The 23,713-nt window shown below is 52.5% G+C and overlaps 1 protein-coding gene across 1 annotated transcript in view; it reads left to right on the top strand.

Moving 5' to 3' along the window:
• Nucleotides 1-23,713, top strand: part of PLA2G4E (phospholipase A2 group IVE) — a 48,030-nt gene that overhangs the window by 21,928 nt on the left and 2,389 nt on the right. Inside the window, exons 3-18 of the mRNA XM_034994149.1 lie at nucleotides 4,842-4,978; nucleotides 6,945-7,076; nucleotides 7,896-7,936; nucleotides 10,389-10,431; nucleotides 11,269-11,332; nucleotides 12,147-12,307; nucleotides 12,405-12,494; nucleotides 12,853-12,890; nucleotides 14,606-14,741; nucleotides 16,011-16,147; nucleotides 18,367-18,589; nucleotides 20,540-20,654; nucleotides 21,188-21,325; nucleotides 21,675-21,782; nucleotides 22,318-22,521; nucleotides 23,362-23,528. Of these exons, the coding sequence (XP_034850040.1) occupies nucleotides 4,842-4,978; nucleotides 6,945-7,076; nucleotides 7,896-7,936; nucleotides 10,389-10,431; nucleotides 11,269-11,332; nucleotides 12,147-12,307; nucleotides 12,405-12,494; nucleotides 12,853-12,890; nucleotides 14,606-14,741; nucleotides 16,011-16,147; nucleotides 18,367-18,589; nucleotides 20,540-20,654; nucleotides 21,188-21,325; nucleotides 21,675-21,782; nucleotides 22,318-22,521; nucleotides 23,362-23,528 (1,934 nt within the window). The remainder of the gene's footprint in view (nucleotides 1-4,841; nucleotides 4,979-6,944; nucleotides 7,077-7,895; nucleotides 7,937-10,388; nucleotides 10,432-11,268; nucleotides 11,333-12,146; nucleotides 12,308-12,404; nucleotides 12,495-12,852; nucleotides 12,891-14,605; nucleotides 14,742-16,010; nucleotides 16,148-18,366; nucleotides 18,590-20,539; nucleotides 20,655-21,187; nucleotides 21,326-21,674; nucleotides 21,783-22,317; nucleotides 22,522-23,361; nucleotides 23,529-23,713) is intronic.

Raw genomic sequence — 23,713 nt, 5'->3', positions numbered from 1 at the left:
CATGCTCTCTCTCTCAAATAAATAAATAAATAAATAAATAAATAAATAAATAAAATCTTTAAAAAAGAACTGGAGGAGGGCACTGAAAGCCGGGAGTAGCTAAGGAAGGCTGCTCTGAGGACCTGGAGTCTGAGAGGGGCAGAGTGTGAGCGCCTAGAGGTCCTGGGAGCCCGATCTGGGGGGAGAGGCCATCTTGAGGGCGGGAGAGAAGCCACCTGGCCTCTGTGAGCACCTGCCAGGGGCCGCCTCCAAACAACACTTGCTTCTCTGAACAACCTGAGGGTACTGCTGTCACCCATTCAGCACGTGAGGGCTAATGATTGCCTAAAGGTGGGAGTAGTAGAGGGGACAAGCAGGAGAAGGAGGCTGGGGCCCGGCAGAGGAGGGATGGGGATCCAAGGGACAGGGCACCCGAGCTCCTGAGGAAGGGATTGCGTGATCTCCTGAGGCAAGAGGCAGACTATGCTGGAGCATAGGTGGGGAGAAGCTGACAAACTTGCGGAGAAACTGTTGCCACAATGCAGGCATGAGTGTGCAGGGCAGAAGCGGGAGGGCCCTGGGGCTGAGGGAAAGCCAAGTGGTCGGGAAGGACTCCAGCTGGACCCCCTGGAGGGCGGGTGTCCAGAGCCCAGGTCAGCCAGCGTCCAGCTTGGGCCCGGCTCTGCCAAGAGGCTGGCAGGAGAGCCGGGGACTTCTCGGGCTTCTCGGGGCCTCCGAGGCCACCGGAGAGTGAGCTGAGGAGAAGTGTTCCCTGGGCAGGGCCTGGCCACCTCTTCTGCCTTTCTTGCCCATGCCACGGTGGGTCACTCAGACACTTCACCCACCCCCGGGCAGTGCCCACCCACTCCCCACATCCCCGGGATACCCACAGCTTGCACACGCCCACAGCTGCCCTCATCTGTCTCCACTCCTGAGGTGTGTCCATTCCAACCCTGCGGGTCACCCGGGCTGCATACTCTTGTGGCATGCCTGTATCTGTGTGCAGACCTTCCCTTTGTCCAAGCCTCTCTCTTCTGTCTTCTCCTGCCACACGCATCCCCTGCACATCCCAGAGGTAAGGGGATGGGGGAAGAGGCAGCCAGACAAATGGGCTGAAGTCGGACCCACCACCTTCTTCTTCCCTTTCCCCACGAGTCCCTCTGGCACACAGACTGCCTTTGGGAGGTTTCCAGGTCCCCTTGGGGAACCCCTTATTGTTTATGTTGTCCTCATTTCCCCTGAGGAACAGGGTGGGAGGCATCCATGGTGTCTGGGAGGGCCAGCCCAGGGCCCGTTGTGTGTAGACCCCACAGTGGACCTAGGCTGGGCTCTGTTGCTGCCTTGCCTGATATGGTTGGTGACTATCATGATGTCTTCTGGGTCCTGGGTTACTCTTGCCCCAAATTGTTCTCTTCTAGCTTGGATCAAAAATGAGCTTCACTCTGGTTCAATCCTCTAGTGTGTGCCTGAGTTTCCCAAGATTTCAAGGAGCCTGAAAGGGATGAGATTCGGGGATGACTCGCTTGTCAAGGAGCATTCCACCCAGCCCTGGGCCAGGACTGGATAGGGTGGACCTGGAAACCTCCCAGTGGCCAAGAGCTTTTATTCCTCTTGGGAAAATGAAGTTAAAACTCAAACCAGTACCCCAAGTGATGCGAGGCGGTGTCTCTAGAGGTATTAGGAAGATCATGTTCTCAACATCTGTAGATCTCATTGAGTCATCTTCTGCCCTCCATATCCCAGGAAAGGAGACATGTCATTCAAATGACTAAACCCTCTATCACTTAAGAGGAACAAGGATTAGAACCATCTATGCCTAGGAAATCCCCTGCAGTCTCTGAAATCCTCAGAATTGGGTCAGCATTGCCCAACCACTCTCTATTGCCAGCATGGCGGTCACTCCCCTTCCAGTCAGAGTATCCTCCGGGCCCCTGGCGGCCTTGCTCCATCAAGTCATCTCTCCCTTCCGAGGATTTACCCTTTCTTCGGCTGCACTCTCCTTCCCAACCTTGTGGAGAGAGGTGGGACCAGCTCTCTCAGAAAGAACTGAAAAACAAATCAATGCTGGAAGTGTGGGTGTCTGATCAATCCTGTCTCTTCTAGGAGTATTTGTATCTTACCTAGAGATTTAAGCCTTAGGTAAAAAATACTGAGATTTTTTTTTTTTAAAGATTTTATTTATTTATTTGAGACAGAGAGAATGAGAGAGAGAGAGAGCACATGAGAGGGGGGAGGGTCAGAGGGAGAAGCAGGCTCCCTGCCGAGCAGGGACCCCGATGCGGGACTCGATCCAGGGACTCCAGGATCATGACCTGAGCCGAAAGCAGTCGCTTAACCAACTGAGCCACCCAGGCGCCCAAAAATACTGAGATTTTATTTAATGGGCTTAATGGGAGAATTTTAGGCATGGACTGATAATAGGAAAGGGATTTTAGAAGCAAAGGGGCCTTTATGGGGTCGATCAAATCATGCTAAGTAAATGGGTATATAGAGTTGGTGGGGTCCCTGCCTACAGGCTCCTTCCTACTATACAAGAGGCAGACCTGAGGAGAATGTCTCAGGCTGAGGAGGAATGGTGGGTGTTCCAGGAAAAGCCAACGGAGGGATCCCAGGAGATCCCTGGGGAGTCTCCCTATAGGCAGAGCAATTAGAGATCCAAGTTGCTTACCTATATCTGGGGTGACTCAGCCCAGAATTTGATACAGTGCTCTCAAGCAGGAAGTTGGGCTTTTCCATTCAATTCATTTATTCAACAAATGATTAGCAAGTGCTGACACATGGTCTCCAGGCCCTCCCAGCATTCAGGGTGCAGTGGAGACAGATGCTCTGACTTGCACTGGGGTGCAGTGTAGCCAAGCCCTGCCAAGAGAAGGGCAGAGACTCTAAGCTGGGGGGGGGGCACCTGGCCAAGATGTGGGGGTTCAAGGAAGGCTTCCAGAGGAGGTTCCTTCTGAAACCTGAAGGGGCTAGCCAAGGGAAGGGTGAGGCAAAAGTGGAAGAGAACGGTGTTCTAAGCAGAAGGAATGGCAAGACAGCATGGCACTTCTGAGACCCACAAGTGACTGGGTTTGGCTGGAGTCTAGAGGGTGAGCGCAAGCACTTTGTGTGTGTGTGTGTGTGGTGGCAGGGCAGGGGCTGGGTGATAGGGAGAGTAGAACAAGGAGGCTGAGGCTGGGGAAGTGGGAGAGACAGCCATGTTGAGCGGTTGGAACTCCTTCTTCTTGAGGGCAGATGGGAGCTACTGCAAGATTTTAAACTGGGAGTAATATGGTCAGCTCTCAAAAGATCCCTCTGGTTTCTCCTGAGAGAAAAGACGAGAGTAGGGCAAGACAAGAGCCAGGGCGCCCAGTCGGTAAGCGGCAGCAAAGGAGACGGTGGCCTGCAACAGGGCAGTGGTGGTGCAAGTAAGAAGTGGGTGGGCTGGAGAGGTCAACGGAGTTAAACGTCATGGAAGAGCCAAGGATGGTACTTGAGGTCTGGCCTGGCCATCTGAATTGATGGTGCGGAGGAGCAGGTTGGACATGGAGGGGATGGGTTGGGATGATGAGGTCATCATTTTCTTTAGATTCTTCTGGGTTTTGGTCATTCTTTGTGTCTGGATTAAGCAATTATGACCTCTAAAAGGCAGTGTCATCCCACCTTTATTCAGTGGGAAGAGGGCCATGAATTCCAATTCACTGAACGTCAAGGCCTCAAAGATTAATCAGACATCGGAGATGAAATCAGAAGCTAGGGATGCTTATGATGCAAACCATGGTTCTTAACTCTGCTAATGTTCTCAGTGGAGTGACAATGTAAGACTAGTCAGTCCAGGGGGGACACCTTTCATTCTCACAGGACATTACTACTAATAACTATGAACTAGTTTTGGTCAGTCCTATCTTCACACCAGCTCCACCATCTAGAGGATTCTCTGACACCGGAGACTGTATTGACTTTTACCATTTTCTACACATCTGGTGTGTACCCTGGGGATTACCCCAGCAGATTGCCAGGAGAGGGACAAGGGCAGGTACAGCACCTCTTCCTCCCTCCTCCCAGGTAGAATTTTTTTTTTCACCTCTATGCCTTCTGCTGCTCCAGCCAGAAGACCTGAGAGGCCTTCCTCTACTTTGGGAGGGCCTTTTAAGAACAAAGCCTTTGTACCTTCTCCAGAACACATCCAGCAACATCACCCTTGGGTTGTTCATTTCAAATGAGAAAAAAAAAAGTACATGCCCTCAGATGTGAAGGTTTCTTGGGTCACATGCCTCAGGCTAGGAGACCAGTGTAGGGATAAAGAGCCTGGCTAGGTGCAGTCAAGACATTAGTCCTATGTAAATGATGGCCCCTGCTTCTAGATTCTCCTAAACTCTTATTCCACCCAAGCCCTTCCCCATCCTGGCCCTCTGGGCAGGCTCTGTTCCCCTGCTTCTCACCAGCCTGGAGGAAGAGCAGAGCCCCACTTTGTTTTTCCTGGTACCTTGCGCTAAGGCAAGAGTTAAACTGGACTCTGTGGGGACTGGTCCTCCAGATCTTCCCCTGGTGGAGGAAAAACTGTGCAGCCAGACCTTGTCCCAACCTAGCAGGCATTTGCTCAGGGAGCTGGGATGCTTCTGAAAAGAGCCAGAGCCATCTATGTCCAGGAGAGTGATCAGTGGGACATGAACCCCCTCTCTAAATTTTCTAGCCTGTAGGCTGTGGTCTTCTCGGGGGTTCTGGGACAAAGGTCTCTGGAGAGTCAGACCCATGAGTGAGGAGGGGAGACTAGGGCTTGCTCTGGAAGTGACTTGCCTGAGGTTTCCTTCTGACTCTCCACTCTCCTCTCTGGACCCGGGTTGGTTCCCCACCTTTCCCCCCCAACCCTTGTCTTCCTTGGACAGTGAGCCAGACAGACTGCTTTGTGAGCCTCTGGCTGCCCACCGCTTCTCGTGAGAAGCTGAAGACTAGGACTATCTCCAACTGCCCGAACCCAGAGTGGAATGAAACCTTCAGCTTCCAGATCCAGAGCCAAGTGAAGGTGAGACTCAGAGGACACCATGTGTCTGTCAGCCCTGCCTACATTTCTATTCTCCTCCATGCCTGCTTGTCCTTCTGTTTGCTTTTGTGTCCTTCTTATGTCTATTTGTCTTTCTTCCCACCCACTTCTTCTCCTCCTAGTGACCCCATCTTCCCACTCACCCACTTCTTCATTAGGCCTGCCTCATATTTGTCCCTCTGAGTCTACTTATCCTTCTACCTTCTTTCCTTCCTCTCTTGTCCTTCTACCTAATTGTTGCCGGAATTTGTGGTTCCTGCCACAAAACTGAGCGTGTTTCAGAACATGCTCCAAGTAGGAAAATACATGGAGGGGAAGGGCCATTCTATTCACTAGGTCCAAGGCCAGTCTAATTCCAGCCAGAGGGTTTTCCTTATCTTAACTCCTTTTTAGAAGGCTTTATTATTTCTAATTCCTTGAGTGTCTGTTCTTTCATTTATTGGGCTTTTGCTTCATTGTGTTGGCCTTCTTCAGGTATATGGCAACTCTCCTATGGGAGAGTTCTCCCTTGAGCATACTGAGCTGTGACCAACTCAGCAGAGTACCCTTTTTTATTTTTATTATTATTTTTTTTTTTTGCCTAATGTGGGGCTGAAACTCATGACCATGAGATCAAGACCTGGGCCAAGATCAAGAGTCGGACACTTAACTGACTGAGCCAACCCCAGTACCCCCTCAGCAGAGTGCTCTTAAAACAAACTTGGCCTCATCATGGAGGTATCAACCCCAGTCTTGGGGCATTTGAGGCTTGATATCTCCAGCTTTCTGCTTCCATATTTTAGGGTGATTCTTTATTTCTGGTTCATGATAAGTCTTTTTTGTTTTCAAGAAGGGCTTTAGGGCCACCTGGGTGGTTCAGTCAGTTAAGCCTCTGACTCTTGATAATGGCTCAGGTCATGATCTCGGGGTCTGCTTGGGATTTTCTTTTCCTCTCTTTCTGCCCCTGCCCACCACCATCCCCAAAGATAAATGAATAAGTCTTTTTTTAAGAATGGCTTTATATTTGTTACTATAAAAATATCTCTTCTATCATATTTATGGTTTTGGCGAGGAAGGAGGATTTTGGCATGGGCTTTGCCATCTTGAAATCAGAATTTCGACTTCCTTTGTCTAAAGACCTATGGGGCTGCTCATATGAATCTATGGGGTTGGTTCTGGGGCATGTCTGTGTTTCTAGTAATTACAAGGTCAACAGATCTCATTCAATAAGGAACCCTCAGACCACTTTATGTCCACCTAATAAGGACCAAAGAGGCAAACCCAGCCCCAACCCTCATCTCCCATGGTCCTTGAAACAAGAGACCTCAGAGGCTAATCCATGTTACCCAAAACCATTGACCTCAGTGTTCAGCCAGATGTCAGGGTAGCTGCTCAACTCTTGACATGCAGCTTTGAGACCACCCATAAGACCTCTTTAGGGGCTGATGAATCAAAGGATAGAGTTCAAACACCTCACCCCAAGCCCATCAAGTATGAGAATCCCTGTAATCTGCCACATCACCTTCCAGGAGTATTAAGGTGTTAGCTTCCCTGAATTGTTGGTGTTTTTTTTTTTTTTAATTGGGTTTTCTAGCATTTAATGGGCTGTCTTCAGCTCCAGGGGCCCCAGTGTGGAACACAGTCTATGAGTTGGCAAGGATCGGGCTTGTTCTGCCCTCCTATCATTCCCCCAAGTGAAATGATATCCCTTACACTTCACAGGCCCTTGCCAACCTTGCAAAAGAGCAAAATTCTCCAGGAGAATCAGAGCAGAGGGTCAGGAAGTCTTCAGAGAATTAGAAAGGAGGGTTTAGATACCATCACCCCTGAGTTCATTATTCTACAAATGTCTTTCACACCTGAGCAGGGACCTCTGTGCTGTTCCCCATCCCTCAGACCCACCTCCTTCCTAGGAAAATGGGCCCATGCAAACACGGTAACCAGACTTGCACCCTCCTTTCTCCCCTAGAACGTGCTAGAGCTGAGCATCTGTGATGAAGATACACTGACACCAGATGACCATCTCTTGACAATCCTCTATGACCTCACCAAACTCTGCTTCCGAAAGAAAACCCATGTGAAGTTCCCACTCAACCCGGAGGTGGGTGCTGGTGTCCAGGCCTGCGGCCTCCTGCCCCATGGGAGCAGCTGCTTATGTTCATGATGCCACCCTACGGTTTCTCTCTGTGTCACCGAGTCAGGAAACAACAGTACTGCTGGCTCAGTCCCAGTGCCATGCTTACCAGCTGTGTAACCTTGCAGAATGTATTCGATTCCTCTGCGTTCTGTTTCCTCATCTGTCCAATGGCAACGATGATACGTACCTCACAGGGCTGTTGTGGTGCTGAAATGGGAAAACATAATTAAGGCCCTTAGCACCGCTCACGGTACAAAATGGAGATGAAGTACGTGTTGGTTCCCTTTTTTCCCCTCAGAGTCCTGCTGCTGAGATAGCCCAGGGGACGGAGGGCAGATGAGGGTAAAGAAGGGCAAATCTGCACATCAGAGAACATCAGAGCTAGAAAAGACCAAGGTGTTATCAATTCAATCATTCAACAAATCCTTGATTTCCTACTATGGGCCAGACACTGTTCCAGGCCCTGGGGACACGGCAGGGGACGAGTATCCCTGCTCTTGGCTGGCTTACATTCTGGCAGGGAAATTAAGGTCCAGTGAAGTCACAACTTCCTGAAGTTACACAACGAGAGGTGTGAAGGAATAGATGAGGGAAGGGGCCCCTATCCTTCAGAGTTGAGCTGGCTGGGGACGATATCTCAACTCTCCCTTGCCCTGGGTACTGAGCCCCTTGGGAAGGCAGGCGAGCAATGGGAGACTGGGGGTAGAAGCTAAAGGGACATGTCTGGGGGGCAGACAGGGGCAGCCCCAGGTCACAGCTGCCTTCCCTTTACCCCCTTGCCAGGGCATGGAAGAGCTGGAGGTAGAGTTCCTGCTGGAGGAGAGGTGAGTAGGCCCAGCCCCCTAGGACCCCGCCATGGTCCTGACTCCCAAGTGGCTCCGAGCAGGCATTTCAGAGCCTGGTCTGCCTTTTTGCTGCCCTCGCCTCTCCCACTCTCACCCCTGGCACCCCACACTGCGCCTCAGAGTCACTTGGGAGCTTCTAAATACTGTAGGTGCCTGGGCCCCAGCCCTACTCATCTTGTTCTACTGACATCAGTTTTGCTTCAGAGATCTAGAACTCTGGCCAAATTGCCTGCCTCAGCTCCCTTGCATTCCTGAGAGTGGCCTCTGGGAAGAATTCCTGCCACATGGTGATGGGGCCTTGGAGAGGCCAGGCTGAGAAAGAGGTCAGGACCAGGGGGTTTCCTCCTTGGCCCTGAACTGTTCAAACAAACTGCCCCAGGGGCACCTGGCTGACTCAGTTGGTTACTTGTCTGCCTTTGGCTCAGTTCATGATCTTGGAGTCCTGGGTTCAAGCCCCACGAGCCCTGAGTCTGGCTTCCTGCTCAGCAGGGAGTCTGCTCCTCCCTCTCCCTCAGCCCCTCCCCCTTGCTCATGTGTGCGCTCTCTCTCTCTCTCTCTCTCTCTGTCTCAAATAAATAAATAAAATCTTAAAAAAAAAAAAAAAAAACCTCCCCCAAACTCTGGCCTGAAGCAGCCTGTCCCCCTCTGCAGCCAACTCTAGAACCACATCAAGGAGATGCTCAGGTCCAACACGTGGGGTTATTTCTCATCATTTTCAACTAGGAAAATGACCCAGGGTCCTGGAGATATGAGTATGCTGGGCACTCAAGTAGAACTGGGCCCCAGAGCTGGAGGATAGGAAGGAGAAGAGGACAAAGAGAGAAAGGGAGAGAAGGGAGAAGCCTGCTCAGGATACTAGTGTGCCTTGTGATTGGGCAGCCGACTCCTCTCCTGGTAGCCCTGATAGGGCTGAGCCCCTGGACTTAGGATCAGCCCTGGAAAATGCAGAGGGTGAGAGGCAGGAGTTAGAACAAGAGCTTGTCAAACTCCACTCTGAGAGAGTCCTCTACCTAGGGGCACTTGGAATTCTTTGGGCTGCCTCATTTACCCACAACAGCTGCTTAACAAATTAAAATCAACTTTGTCTCCCATTGAAGAACATCTGGGCTCTCTCCTCCAATTCTTGACTCAGTAAGACTTGGGGAAAAAGTCCTTGTAGCTTGCAAAATGAAACATGTCGAAATTGGTAGTAAGAGTTGATCTGGAGGCACAATCATCTTGGGCCTAATTTTGGCAAGGGAAGCTGTGGACTCCCATAGGCTAATTGTAACCTTGGAGACTTATATTCTTGACTTTATAACATGAAGACATTTCATATGCACCAGGCCCCTCTCCGGCTGGGTCAGAACTGTTTGTTTAATGCATGAATTAAATAAAGCCCAGAAAGGAGAATGGGTCATTTCTGCTACCAGAACTCTTTACATCTGCTGCAGGTGGCAGGCTCGGGCCTTTTCCTGCTACCTGTTTATCCTCATAGTTCCTTACAGTTGTGCATAAAGCACAACTTATGCATCTAGTTGAGCATAAAGAATAGTCAACCCTTGGGCGCCTGGGTGGCTCAGTTGGTTAAGCGACTGCCTTCAGCTCAGGTCATGATCCCAGGGTCCTGGGATCGAGTCCCACATCAGGCTCCCCCTGCTCTGCGGGGAGCCTGCTTCTCCCTCTGCCTCTGCCTGCCACTCCCCTGCTTGTGCTCTCTCTCTCTCTCTGTCAAATAAATAAATAAAATCTTAAAAAAAAAAAAAAAAAAGAATAGTTAACCCTTTAAAAGGTGGGGAGGGGCACCTAGGTGGCTCAGTTGGTTAAGCGACTGCCTTCGGCTCATGTCATGATCCCAGGGTTCTGGGTTCAAGTCCCACGTCAGGCTCTCTGCTCAGCGGGAACCTGCTTCTCCCTCTCCCTGCCACTCCCCCTGTTTGTACTCTCTCTCTCTCTCTCTATCAAATAAATAAATAAAATCTTTAAAAAGAAAAATAAAAAAGGAACTCTTCTCTTCTTTCCAACCTATACATTTATTTTTTTCCTATTCTATTTAAAATGTATGCCACTTTTCTCCTTGACAATCCACAGATCTAAGGTTGCTTTTTTTTTTTTAATATTGTATTTATTCACTTGAGAGAGAGAGAACGAGTGAGCTGTGGGGTGGGGCAGAGGGAGAGGGAGAAGCAGACTCCCTGCCAAGCAGGAAGCCCTCATGCGGGGCTTGATCCCAGGACACTGAGATCATGGCCTGAGCCAAAGGCAGATAGATGCTTAACCACCTGAGCCACCCAGGCGCCCTGTGATCTAAGATTTCTTAAGCTGCTATTTTTGATAAGGATCAAGGAGGCTCTGCTATCTCATTATTGACCCTATCCAGGTTCTTTAACACCTCTTGAGAAATCAAGCAAGAATGATATAACTGACCAGGAGTTCTCACTTTGTTTTCCAGTCCCTCTCCACCCGAGATGCTCATCACCAATGGCGTGCTCGTGGTAATTTGTCCTTCCAGGTTCCTGTAGCTCCAGAGGCCACCCGCAGCTGCCGCTCCCAGGGGAACAGAACAGTGGGGAGAATACGGCCCACCTAAGCCCTTGTCCTAGAGCCTGCCAGGAGTCGGACTAACTAAAGCAGGCCAACGGGGCTTGGGCAGGTGGGGCAGGGGCCAGGCCCCTGCTGGGGAGGCGGGAGCTCGGGCATCCATCCCCTGGCCCAGCATCCCATATCCCACAAGGGTGAACCCTCTCCTTGGGAACCTCCCCAATAAAAGCACCTACTTGCAAGCAGCCTCCTCCCATATTCAGCCTCTGTCCCCTTCCCCCCCAGCTCCAATTCCTCTACAAGCATAAGCTCGGTGTTTTAAAAGATTTTCATAATTCCGCTGTTGGTACAGACACTTCAGCATCTAAAGCCTCAGGATTCGAGATCTCTCCCCCAGAAATCAGTCTTTAGGAGGTTGTGGTAAAAGAATCTGACTTTTAGAAGACTATCTTGCTGGAAGTTCTCACTTCCAAAGCTCACAGTGGAAAGCTCCCTCTTTTTATTTTGGACCAAATTGTGCAGCTTCCATCCCTGACCTGTAGCTGAGAACATGACCCCTAGTAAATGGTGACCATATAGCCTAGATTTTTCAGGACTGCTTCATTTTCAAGTACTCCATCTCTTAATGAGATGACAAGTCTTGACTGGGTGGTCAGCACACCGTTGTTCCCTGGAGTCAGCCCCAAATCCGACTAGCGCTGAATTTATCCCCTGGTTCATCTCCTCCATTTGGCCTGGCAGAGGGAGGGGGCAGATGGTGCTCAGACTGACCCTCCCTTCCTTTGTTTCAGTCTCGGCAAGTCTCCTGCCTGGAGGTTCATGCAGAATGCCAGAGGCGGAAGAAGAGCAGGAAAAGTGAGTCCTTTGACCTCTTCTGCTGCTGGGAGGACAGGCATGGTGGTCAGTGTTTCTTCCCACAGCTGCCCTGGGCTCAGTCCCGGCTGAGCTTGGCCGGGGCTCCTCAGGATCACCTCACCCTCAGAGGCCATGAACCCCTGGCCTCCCCCCTGCTCTGTAGGGACATGCACTTCCAGGCACCCATGGGACCCTCAGAAGCTTTCAGGCCTGATGAGCGCCCTGGGCCGGGGTCAGTGACACAGCACGGCCCGCTCTGCCCACACGGGTCGGGGCTGCACCCCTGGTCTGGCGCACTGGTCAGCCCCAGGACAGGTGGGCACTGACAGCACCCACGGCCCCTCCAGCTGTGCCCCTTCCTCGTGGAAGGTCCCAGCATCTTATGGCTGGCCGGGACCTAAGAGACCCACAGTTACAAGAAGCTTCCGTTCACTGCCCCGTCCCATCTCAGGAGAGCAGCATGGCTGTGCGGACATGGGAGAGGGAGGGGGAAGAAGCCGCACCCCCAAACTGGTCGTATGGTGAGGGCCTGTTTTCAGTGCAGGGCACCTCCTGGAGAAGCAGAATCTAGGAGGACCTGTCCAGAGGACTCAGCATCTCAGGGCTTGCTGGGGACCTTGTCTGTCCGCATCATACACAGCCTCATTAAATGCAGATTCCTGGGCCCTGCCCGGACCTACATGTTAACCAGTGCCCTAGATGCTTCTAAATCCCTGTCCCAGGTTCTGCCAGCTCATCAGCTTTCTCCTGGCCCAAGTTGTGGCAGAGAAGTGAGAGGCTTCTAGGGGCTCAGGCTTCTTGTCCCCTCTTTCAGTGAAGGACCTCCTGGTGACAGTGAAGGAGTCCTTCGAGCACACCCAACACGTTTCATGCTGCCTGGAGCCCTGCTGCGCAAACCCAGCCTGCTTCCACTACCCCGAGTACTTCCAACCCTGCCTGCACGTGGACATGCCCAAGAGCCCGTGGGGCCACGGGGTACGAGACAGTGGCGGTGGGGGCTGGGGGGGACCCGTGCAGGCGGGGCTGCCAGAGGAGCCCCTCACCCCCTCACAGAACCCTCCCATCCTTCCAGCTTTGCTGTTGCTGTGCACAGAGGAAGACCAGCCCTGTCCGCCAGCCCCTTGACTGCCTCCCCGATGGCCAGACGGTGACCCTGCCCGTGGTAAGGGGCCCCTGAGTAGCAGCGCGGCCCGAAGCTCCTGTGGGAGGGGAGGGGGAGAGCAGGAGGGGAGGAGATGCAGTGGGGGGGTCTCTCAGGCAGGACAGAGGAGTGTTGTGGGGGAGGAGACTGCAGGCTGCACTGTGGAGCCAAAGAGGGTGTGTAGAGGCTGAGCTGAGGATCATAGAGGGAATCCAGGAGAGGGAAGGAGGGTAGCGTGTGTGCGTGTGCATATGCATGTGCACATGTGTGTGCTGAGTCAAGTCAGGGTGGACCATGTGGCGAGACGCCGCTCCTTCGCTTGGGACCACTTGGCTCTAAACTGTCATCCCTGAAAGGCTGTTCATCTTTCCCTTCCCAGGGTGAGAACTGTGAATTACATATGAAGTCTACACCCTGGTAAAGTACCCTCCTTCTGTCTGTCCCTCTGATTTACTCAACCTAGGGAGTGAAATGTGGTTTTGATTTCTATTTCCCTGATGGCTGATGATGTTGAGCATCTTTTCATGGGCTTACTGACCATTTTTATATCTTTTTGGAGAAATGTCTATTCAAATCCTTTGTCCATTTTTAAAGTGGGTTACTTGTTTCTTATTGCTAAGTTGTAGGAGTTCTTTTTATACTCTGAATACAAGTCCCTTGTCAGATATATGATCTGCAAATATTTTCTCTTAGTCTGGAGGTTCTCTTTTTATATTCTTGGCAATGTCCTTGGAAGCAAAGGCATTTTGAAATTTGGTGAAGTCTGGTGCATGAGTATTTTTTCTTTTGTCACCTATATTTTTGGTGTCATATTTCAGAAACTATTGCCTAATCCAAGGTCATGAAGATTTACTCCCCTGTTTTCTTCTAAGAGTTTTTATGGTCTTAGCTCTCACATTTAGGTCTGTGACAGATTTTGAGTTAATTTGTATATACAGTGTGAAATAGGGATCCAGCTTCATTCTTTTGCATGTGGATATCGGGTTGTCCCAACACCACTTGTGGAAAAGACTATTCTTTTCCCTCTGAATTGTCTTGGCACCCTTGCTGAAAATCAGTGATCTGACAAGAGGAACACTCAGCAACTATCAACCAGTGTTGTTATTACTGTTGTTTTATTATTTATTTTTTGTTGAGGCCAAGGAAAGAGTTATTTCCTCACAGTTGTGTCTTAGGCCTGTGCTCAGCATGGAGGAAACATGATGGCAGAGCTCCCAGGCTCTGCTTTCAAGGACATGTGATCTGGTTGGTGACTCAGGCCACTAAGTAAGACTCAGGTCAGAAATTGTCAATGCCCATTCACCCAGAGTCCCTGGAAAACTGAGCCTGGGAGGACACCAGGGATGTGAGTAGGCAGAGGGAGGAAGCTTCTGGTGAAGGCAAGGGCTGCACAAAGGCTCAGAACCGGGACTGTTTCCAGAATCTGAAAGCCTATGGGCCCCTCCAAGAAGTAGCAAATGGTGAGGTTGCACAGAGCAGCTAGGGTCTTGACTGCCAGGCCAGGAGCCTGGACTTGTCCAGGGCAGGGATGTGGTAAAAAGAAGGCAAGTGTTGGACATGCTATGGCAGCTCCGCCCCACCTGCCTTGCGGACCTGTACGGATGAGAGGGTGACATCAGGAATATGAAGGGGTTTTGTCAGTTGCACAAACACACAGGAGTATTTACTCCAGGAGCAGGGAGAACTTACCAAAGAATGTGAATGCCACAGGAAAGCCCCTTACTGTAAAGCCTGGTCCAGAGGGATTCGCCAAAATGATCCCAGGGCTCCTTGTCACCCATGTCTAGCCTCAGGTTGTAGAAGATACCTGGGGCAGCCTTCCTGGACTTCCCAGATCAGGCTGAGGATGCGGAGGGTTTGATGAGTTCCCCGATTTTGTCGAGGACCTGCTCAGAGTGTGTCAGCTGAGGCTTTAGGGGTTTTCTGTTTGTCAGTCTCATTAAGTGCTGAAGACAGTGCTGGGAGGTAAGCACGATTAGCCCCATTTTACAGATGAGAAACAGAGACCCCAAGTCACAGAAATGGTATATGGCAGAACCAGTCTTCAAGCCTATGACCCACTGACCCTAAAGTCATGTCTTCATTGTGGTGAAGTCTACAGGCTCGCTTATCAAGGTCCTCTGTCCCCGTAGCCCTCCGACGCTGGATGTGCGGCTGGGCTTCAGCCTGTGCCCCGCCGAGCAGGAGTTCCTGCAGAAGCGGAAGGTGGTGGCGGCAAAGGCCCTGCAACAGGTGTTGCAGCTGGAGGAGGACCTGTCTGCGGACGAGGTGGGTAAGCAGAGGCCTGCCGGCCGGGGCTTCATCCCACTCTGAGCCGAGCTTGTCCTGCCCACAACGCACCCTGCCAGCCGCCCCCAAGCCCTTCTCTGCCCCAGGGTGGCCTCGCCACTGCCTTTCCTGGGTGCCCATCTGAGGGCTGTGCTGGATGTGATTCAGTTGTGTGTTTGCAAGGGGAAGGGCGGGGAGGGCAAAGTAGAGAGAGCAAGGAAGGGGCCTCGGCTGCTCCTCCCCATGCACCAACAGGTCCGGAGGTGACTAATGAAGTCTTACTTACACAGAGACACAACGGCCTCTTCTCCCCAGCCAGGAAAACATCTGAAGCTCTACCACCTCCACTCAAAAGGCCCTGGGCTCTTTGTTCTGCAATTCTCTCTTCTCCCCAAATAGCACACATACATAACCCCCCCAGAAAAAAACAGCAGCTGGAAACTACAGAGAAGCAGCTTCCCTTGCAGGGCCAGCTTCTTCCCACGGGGCAGAAGGTGTGCCTTTGTTAGAGCCCTTTGTCACCTCCCTGCTAGGGACTGAGGTCCACACCTCCCAGGCAGCAGGTCACCCTCCAAGTGCAAGAGGATGGAGACCTGGTGCCCAAGGAGGGCTCTGATGGGGCTTTAGCAGACAGAAGGATCTTACCGTCCCTGCTCAAATAAAGAGAGTACATCTTGGCAAGGATCGCCCTCCCCACTTTCCCATCTTTAGGGGAAAACACCAAGGGCATCTTCGACCTATGTAAATCTAGAGGTGACAACCCTGCTCCTTCCCACATCAAGTAGGAGCAGTGATTCCTGTTGTTGTACATACAATATATACCGAGCACCTCTCATGTGCCAGGTCTGGGCCTGGTGCCCTAATATCATATCCTTGCACAGAAGGAACCAGTAGGGAATCTCACACTAGCTGGATTCTCGAGCAAGTCCCTCGGCCTGCTGGACCCCAGCGTCATCATCTGTTAACTGAGGGCTAGACTAACAGTGCAAAGAATTCTTCCAGCCACAACGTTCTGATTGAGCAAGCTGTGTGAAGCTTCGGAGCTGCTTACCCTCACCAACTATTGGGTTTGGAGCGAAGATCTAATTCTAGACCTACCAGGTGGCCCATCACTCTATGAAAGGCAGTTTTCAGGTCACTCAGTGCCTCGCTCTCTGCTGTCTGTAGCCAGTTCTCCCTCCTCCACTATTCTTTCTAAGCTTCCGTCTGTCAGTCTGTGTCTTCTCCTACCCCGCACCGCCCCAATAGTCTGCCTCTGTATGCTCCCAGGTACCACTGATAGCCATCATGGCCACCGGGGGTGGAACAAGATCCATGACCGCCATGTATGGCCACCTGCTGGGGCTGCAGAAGCTGAACATCCTGAACTGTGCCAGCTACATCACTGGCCTGTCTGGGGCCACCTGGTAAGGAGCTGGCTGCCACTGCCCTGTGGAGCCCAGAGCAAGCACTAAACAGGGTAGCTGGGGGTCTCTGGTGAAGCTCTCCCCACCCCCAGTAGGGTGACTCACAAAACCTGGGCAGCTCTACCCCTTATAGCTGTGTGACCTTGGGCAGCAGCTTCACTTCTCTGAGTCTCAGTTTCTGAATCTGTAAAATGGGTCTAACAGTAGCACTGACCCCATGGGGTCGTTGTGTGAGGCTCTCCCAGTACTGGGTGTTCTGGGGCTGCAGCAGGGACCCAGAAACACAGTGGCTAGGACGCATGAACCACTCCCGCCACTGACCCATCCTGCCGGGAAGATGCAGGTGCCCTCTCCAAGCGTGCCAGCTCTCCGAGGCCGCGCGGAGCCGGCCCAGCCTCTCTGGCTGTCCCCACCCCAGCGCACCCCCATCCTTGCCTTGCCCCTCTCTCTGCCCTGGGGGTTCCCTCACTCTCTGCTGGTGAGCAAGGACTGCGAGCCAACCCCCCCCCCCCCACAACATGAGGCCAGTGTGAGGTCGACTTCTCCACAGGAGCCACCGTGCCTAGGGCCCACACTGCTTGTAGAAGCCCAGAAAAATGTTTTACCTTCTTTTAAGATCAGGAAAAAAAAAAAAAGAACTTCTCTCCTGAAGACAAATATAACATTATTATATTTGTTTTTATACAACAATCATAAAACATAATTTTTAATATTTTTATGGTGGAAGAGACCCACCGAGGTCATAACACAGCCCTGGCAGGGGACCCTTGACCACGAGGGGCTGCATCTTCTTCTGTCAGGGACTGGGGCCTCTGAGCCCCCGAGGTCCCAAGCTGGCCCCTCATCCAGGAGGAGCTCTAGGTAACTTTCATCTGAGCAGTGGATGTGAACTTTCCCTAGAAAGGCCAAGGCTGCTGGTGCATCAGGAACTCCGAGACTTCAGCCCAGATGGGATAGAAGGACAGCTGACGTTTATTGGCATGGCCCATGGGTGGTACACTAAGGAGATAAAACCTGCTTCCATCAGGGCCAAGGGGTGCCTGCATCCTTCTGAGCAGGAGACTGGGAGGAACTTAGGGGGAAGTGGGGGGAAGGGAAGGGTCTCCTGGCCTGGGAAAGCACTGGGAAGTATCCTTTTAAAATCAATCATTTCTAATGGTTTTGAAAGCTCTTTAAACATATAAAAATAAGAGTGAATCTTATGGAGAGCAGCGTGCTTTTTGTCCACGAAATCTCTTGACCAACCCCCACCTTCCCAGACCAGGACAAGCCCTGTGAAGGAAGAGGCCACTGTTCAGACAACAGTGACGCTGCAGACAAGGTCACCTAGGGCACAGGGTTTCAGGGTGCTGTCCTGACCTCTACCGAAAGGCTGGGTCCAGGCCAAGAAGAGACCCGGGGCTAGAGGGGTCTCCGTCTTTGTTTTACTCCTTCCCACTGCCCCCATATAAGTTCAGCAGAAGCAGGGGAAATAAATCTTTAGCCAGCATCATAATTATGGGAATGAATGTGGCAGAGTGGAACGAGTCCAGGATCTAGAATCAGCCAAGCCTGGGTTCCAATGTTGGCCTCACGGCCCCACGACCCAGCACACACTTTGTGCTGGCCACTGTTCGAACCACTTTAAATTGCATTAACTCGTGTAATCTTCACAATAACTCTTTGAGGTAGGTACAGTAATAATTCTCTCCATTCCCACAGATGGGGAAACTGATGTGAAGAGCAGTTAGATAACTTGCCCAAGATTAGACAGCTAGTGAGTGGTAGAGTCTGGTTTTGAACCCAGGAAGATCTGGGTCCAGAATCCTCACTCTTTTTTCTTTTTCTTTTTTTAGAGTTTATTTATTTGAGAGAGAGAGAGAACACGAGCGGGGGGAGGGGCAGAGAGAGAGGGGGAATCATACTCCCTGCTAAGCAGGGAGCCCGATGCAGGGCTTGATCCCAGGATCCCGGGATCATGACCTGAGCCGAAGGCAGACGCTTAACCGACTGCACCACCCAGGCGTCCCCAGAATCCTCACTCTCAAGCAACATGCTATACCTGGCACAGGGTGGCCATTGTGACTATGAATAATAATGTTCACCCCTTTCCTCCAGGCTCCTTTCCTGGTGAGTTAGGGTCTCCCACGATCTGTCCATCTTCTCTCTGGCCAGGGTCCAGTGTTGATCGGACCTGGACTGGCTCAGTTCTATCTCCATGTGTGTGTCTCTCTCTCCAGGACCATGGCTACCTTGTACCGTGACCCTAACTGGTCCTCCAAAAACCTAGAGCCTGCCATATTTGAGGCACGGAGGCACGTGGTCAAAGACAAGATGCCTGCCCTGTTCCCAGACCAGCTCTCCAAATTCCAGGAGGAGCTTCGGCAGCGCAGTCAGGAAGGCTACAAGGTCACCTTTACAGATTTCTGGGGCCTGCTGATTGAGGCCTGTCTGGGGGATGAGGTAGGTACTCAGCTTCTTCCGAGGTCCAACCTGCCCTGGCTGATGACCAGCTCTCTTTCTTCATGGCTGGGAAGAAGGGGGGTGCGGTTCTGGACTTACTTCTCATGAGAAGGAAGTTAGCTTAGACCTGCAGATTCATCTGTGGACAGTAGGAAGCATGAGGTGCCTGAGTGCATGATGGAGAAAGATGGTGGAATTGTCTTCCCACATGCCTTTCGTGTATGACTGAGACCCTTGTGGTGGGGATGGCTTAGGAGCAGTCCTGCCGAGTGGCAGCATGTCCTCTGAGAGCCATGCCAAGACACCAGGAGAGAACACAGGGAGGGAGCTGGGGGAGGCTGGAGAGGCATCAGACTGTGATACAAGTCTGACCCCAAGTGGAGGAGAGAGGGAAGAAGGGCTGGGTGGAAGCATCCTAGACGGCTGGTCTGGAAGGTTCAGCAAGGCCCTTGGAGAATCCTCTAAACAAGCTGTCTGTCAGAGGAGTTTGGTGCCTGCCATGGGCATAAATGGGCCTGCCTCAGGATCCCTGCCGCTCTCAGTCATGTGCTGGTCTAAATGCAGGTCATCCCTAAAATGAAGGATGACCTGAACCTCATCTTCAAAGTGCATTCATTCCTTCATTTTTTTTTTCATTCAAAAAAATTAAGTACCTCCTGCACGTCAGACACTGTGCTAGGCAATGGCGATTGAGAACTGAGGCACTCACAGCTTTTGATGGAGCCACCACCCTCCCCCTCTTGATACCCCACCATTTAATCTGTGCTTATGATGAAGCAGGGCAGGCAGAGACTGAGGGCGTTGGCCTTTGGATTCAGGCAGGATAGGATTTAAATCTGGGTCCTGCTTTGTGCTATTCCTTAAATGGGAACTACATCAATGAGTGGTAGTTAATATTTCTAGCAATACTTAGTGCTCCGTGTGATGAGAGGAAAGCACCCAGGCTTTTGACAACAGACATCTGAGTGTTGCCTGGGGTTTGGTATGAGGAGGAGCCAAGGTTCCCAGGGAGCAAGTGTAGGATTGAAATTAGGAGGTCTCTGCTGTTCCACTCTGGCCAGGGCAGGAGCCTCTTTCCCTTGGGCCCCCTTGACAGTGAGTATGGACTGGGTTCTTCCCTGAGTCTATAGTTTTCTCTCTACTTCCAGGACTCAGCTCTGCAGTGCCCAGATCCCTGGGCCATTATGTTAGGCACCCTGCTTGCCTTTCAAGGGAAGCCTAAGAGTTGTCTGTCCCACAAGTGTGTTTAGCAGGCCCACACAAGGTCAGGGCCTTCACACACTTGAAGAACCAGGGATGGGCAGCCAGCAGGCAGCTGCTCAGAGCCTGGGGTCAGAGCGTGGGCCTCTAACCCCCCAACTGGCCTGGCTATACTGGCTGATTCATTTCGGGAGGTGGCTTGTGGCCCTGGCTGGTCTGCAGGCTCCCCTCTGATTTGGCAGCACCATGCTCTGGGGACTCAGAGGGACCTTGGCTGACAGCTGGTGCACCATTTCCAAGCCTTTTGTTTAAATTTTCTTACAAGCAGCTTTTTCCCCCTCCCAAACAAATTTTATGAGGGAGTCTAACATGCAAAGCAGATAAGAAAAATGGACCTGCTCCAGGGTACATCAGGTGGAAGATGATGGGGATGAAGAGGGACAGTGGTGGCCTTTTCCACCCCTACCTTCTCTTTCCCTGGTCCTTGAGACGCAAGGAGAATCCTGGGACTCTGAGGGACAGCCCTAAGCTGTAGATTCAGTCCCACTCCCGTCCATACGTCTCGGATGGTGACTAGCCCAGGGACGAGCGACATTGTATGGGTACATTGACTGGTGTCGGCTGGGACCTGCAGAGCTGCCGGGTGGGCTCAGGAATCGGGAAAAGGCCTGCTGCAGGTCCAGACCGTCCCCCTTATTCTGCACTGTCTCCAGACTGCCTCTGCTCCTTCACCATTTCATTTCCCCATAGAGAGATGAATCCAAACTGTCAGATCAGCGTGCTGCTCTGTGTGAGGGCCAGAACCCCCTGCCCATCTACCTCACCATCAATGTCAAGGATGATGTAAGCAACCAGGATTTCAGAGGTAACACTGGTGGCTAGAAATTTATAAGGGTGTCCCTTCTCGGCAGGCAAAGGTACCCAGCGCCCCAGCACACACACAACCCACCACATACCTTTGCCTCCCTCCATCTCGACTTTGCTACCCCTTCTGTGTGGCTAGATCAGGCTGGTGGGGGCTTGTGGCTTTTCTAGGAGCAGACGTTTGATGGGACAGGGTAATAAAGTTATGAAGGGAAGGGGTTCTAGGAGGGCAAAGGGTCCCCCTCTGAATTAGAGGAGTGACAGAATGAGGGACCCTAGAAACCTGCCCTGCTTCGAGGTCGGTTGTGGTCTCTGTTTACCCAGTTTGGTGGAGCAAATGAACCATGCAGGTGGCAAAGCTGGTTTGCCTGGCCAACAGAAACCAGTCGTGGGCGCCCCCTTGTGCCCTGTGGGGGGACTGCGGCCTCCCTGTCACAGGTCCCCCAAGGCCCGGGACCTGTAGGAGCCCTGAGGAGGGAGGGTTGGACTGTCCAGGCTGGAGACTGACACCCCACCCTGCTGCTTCCTGGGCAGAGTGGTGTGAGTTCTCCCCCTACGAGGTGGGCCTGCAGAAGTACGGGGCCTTCATCCCCACCGAGCTCTTCGGCTCCGAGTTCTTCATGGGGCGGCTGATGAAGAGGATCCCAGAGTCACGGATATGCTACATGCTAGGTGACTCCTGACCCAGGGAGGCCCATGGGCACCCCGCCCCATGCTGGGCAGGCCCCCCTTTGAATTAGAGGCGTGACAGGGAGGCCTGCTCCGTTCCCCCAGGATCTTGTCCTGGGTGCTGGTGCTGGTTTGGGTTATCCCTGGAGCATGCAACCCTCCTGCATTTGCCAGCATGCCCTCATCTGTCATGGGGGTCCCGCTGCCCTGTGGGGGGAGGGGAATCAAAGTCTGTCTCACCCCCTGAGCAGCCCGACTGGGAGGGAACATCAAGGCCAAGGTAGAAGCAGTCAATGTTTGGGTGGCTGGGGCCTCTGGGGCAGAGGTGCTCACAGCTGGCCCTGCCCCCTAGGCTTGTGGAGCAGCATCTTCTCCCTAAACTTGCTTGATGCCTGGAATCTGTCCCAAAGCTCGGAGGAGTTTTTCCACAGATGGACCAGGGAGAGAGTGCACGACATCGGTGGGTGACCCCGCTGGCTTCCCCTCTTGGTTGGGTGATGCGGGAGAGGGGTGGATCACAAAGCAAGGCCCAGTCCACCTGCCTCATGTTTCAACGTCATCTCTGTGGTTCAGAGATGAGAAAGCAGCTAGGGTGGGGTCGTCCCTGCCTGGAGGGGAGGGTGATCAAGTCTCCGGCACAAACCTCAGGGGTCCGCCCGGGGCCTGGCTGGGGGTGGAGGAGGGGCCAGCAGAGTGGTACAGTGCCCAGGAGAGCTAAGGGGGTAGGGATCCACAAGCACAGTTACAGGGGGGCTTCTAGGTTCCCTGTCCTCTCTGGGACCCGCGCCCCTTACCTGTCATCACCCCTCTTCTCCACCACCCTGTCCCTGGTCTCTAAGTCTCCAATGCCAGGGCCTTAACAACTAGGCAAAGAAGGTGTGAACCGCACTTACAGTGCTGACCCCTGGGTGCCGGGTAACCATGCAGGCTCCGCCTGGGCCACCGGGGGACCCCAGCTCTTGTGACCCGCCTTCCGTCCTCCCTCTCCCCTGCAGAAGATGAGCCACTCCTGCCCGAAATCCCCAAATGTGATGCCAACGTCTTGGACACTACAGTGGTGATCCCAGGGTCGTGGCTCTCCAATACTTTCCGCAGCATCCTCACCCACCGGGCCTTTGTGTCTCAGTTCCACAACTTCCTGTTGGGCCTGCAGTTGCACACCGACTACCTCCAGAACAGCCAGTTCTCCATGTGGAGAGGTAACCCTCCCTGGCCGCCTGCCTCTGCCTGGATAAAGCGGAAGTGCGTGTCGAGGCTGCCGTGGAGAAAGGGTGGCAAAGCTCCTCTGACCATGTTCGTAGGGGTGGGGGGAAGGGGGGGCAGACTCTCCCGAGGGCGTCTTCCATGTTTGGTGAGGTTCTGAACGTAGGTGGAGCAGTGTTGGTATTTAATTACTTGAATCTGTACAACAATCCCAGCAGGTAGAAGTTGGGACCCTGTTGGGGAAATGTGGGCCCTGACTTTCTCTCGTTGTGCTCTGGGGGCACCTTTTAATGTGAATGGTGCCCCCAAGAGTTGGGTAGGGAAGGCCCAGCTCAAGAACCCCCAAATGGTAAGTGGCAGAGCCAGGTCTTAAATTGTGGTCATGTAGCTTCAACTCAGTGCTTGAAGATTGACTCGCCCCCATCGTTGGTATTTTCCTTGGCCACAGCCTGCAAATGGCTGCTTTGACCTAGCCTAGTAATCCTCATTCTCGCTGTCTGGGGCAGAAAGCGTAGCTGGCTCTGGGCCCAGGGTGTGCACTAATTTATAAGATAGTCTTATACCCCCGCAACCCCAAAGCTCTGTGGCTGAGTCAGAGTGGTTTTTCTCTGTGTGTTCCATAAAAGACTTGCTACAACACCAAGATAATGCTCTTCTTTATCAGCCCACCCCAAGGGGCACTGGGACTCACTGGGGGTCCTGGCTGGAAGGGGGAGGGCCCAAAGCCCAGGCCCAGGGGAAGGAGCTCCAGGCAGGGCATTCTGTCCACAGAATGGGACCATCCGCTGAGATCAGGGCACCAGGGCGTGATGGTAACTGGAAATCTTGGCTTTCAGACACGGTGCTAGATGGTTTCCCAAACCAGCTGACAGAGTCTGTGAGCCACCTGTGCCTGTTGGACACCGCATTCTTCATCAACTCCAGCTACCCTCCCCTCCTTAGGCCCGAGAGAAAAGTCGACCTCATCATCCACCTCAATTACTGTGCTGGGTCCCAGACAAAGGCGAGTGTGACAAAGAAATGCTCCTGCCTGAGCAGGAGCGCTGTGCCTCTTCTGAGACAGGCCACATACTGAGCCTTCACGAAACTGGGAAATGGAAGAACATGCGTTCCCCACAGGCCCCAAGACTTAGCATCAGAGAAACTCAGGTGGCTCTACCTGACATGAGGTTAGCCATCCAAGCCTCG

This window comes from Mirounga leonina, unplaced genomic scaffold, assembly GCF_011800145.1.
Source record: "Mirounga leonina isolate KUSES-001 unplaced genomic scaffold, KU_Mleo_1.0 Mir_91, whole genome shotgun sequence".
NCBI classification, from domain to species: domain Eukaryota; kingdom Metazoa; phylum Chordata; class Mammalia; order Carnivora; family Phocidae; genus Mirounga; species Mirounga leonina.
The sequence above is the reverse complement of the archived record's forward strand: the minus strand, read 5'-3'. Positions and strand labels throughout refer to the sequence as shown.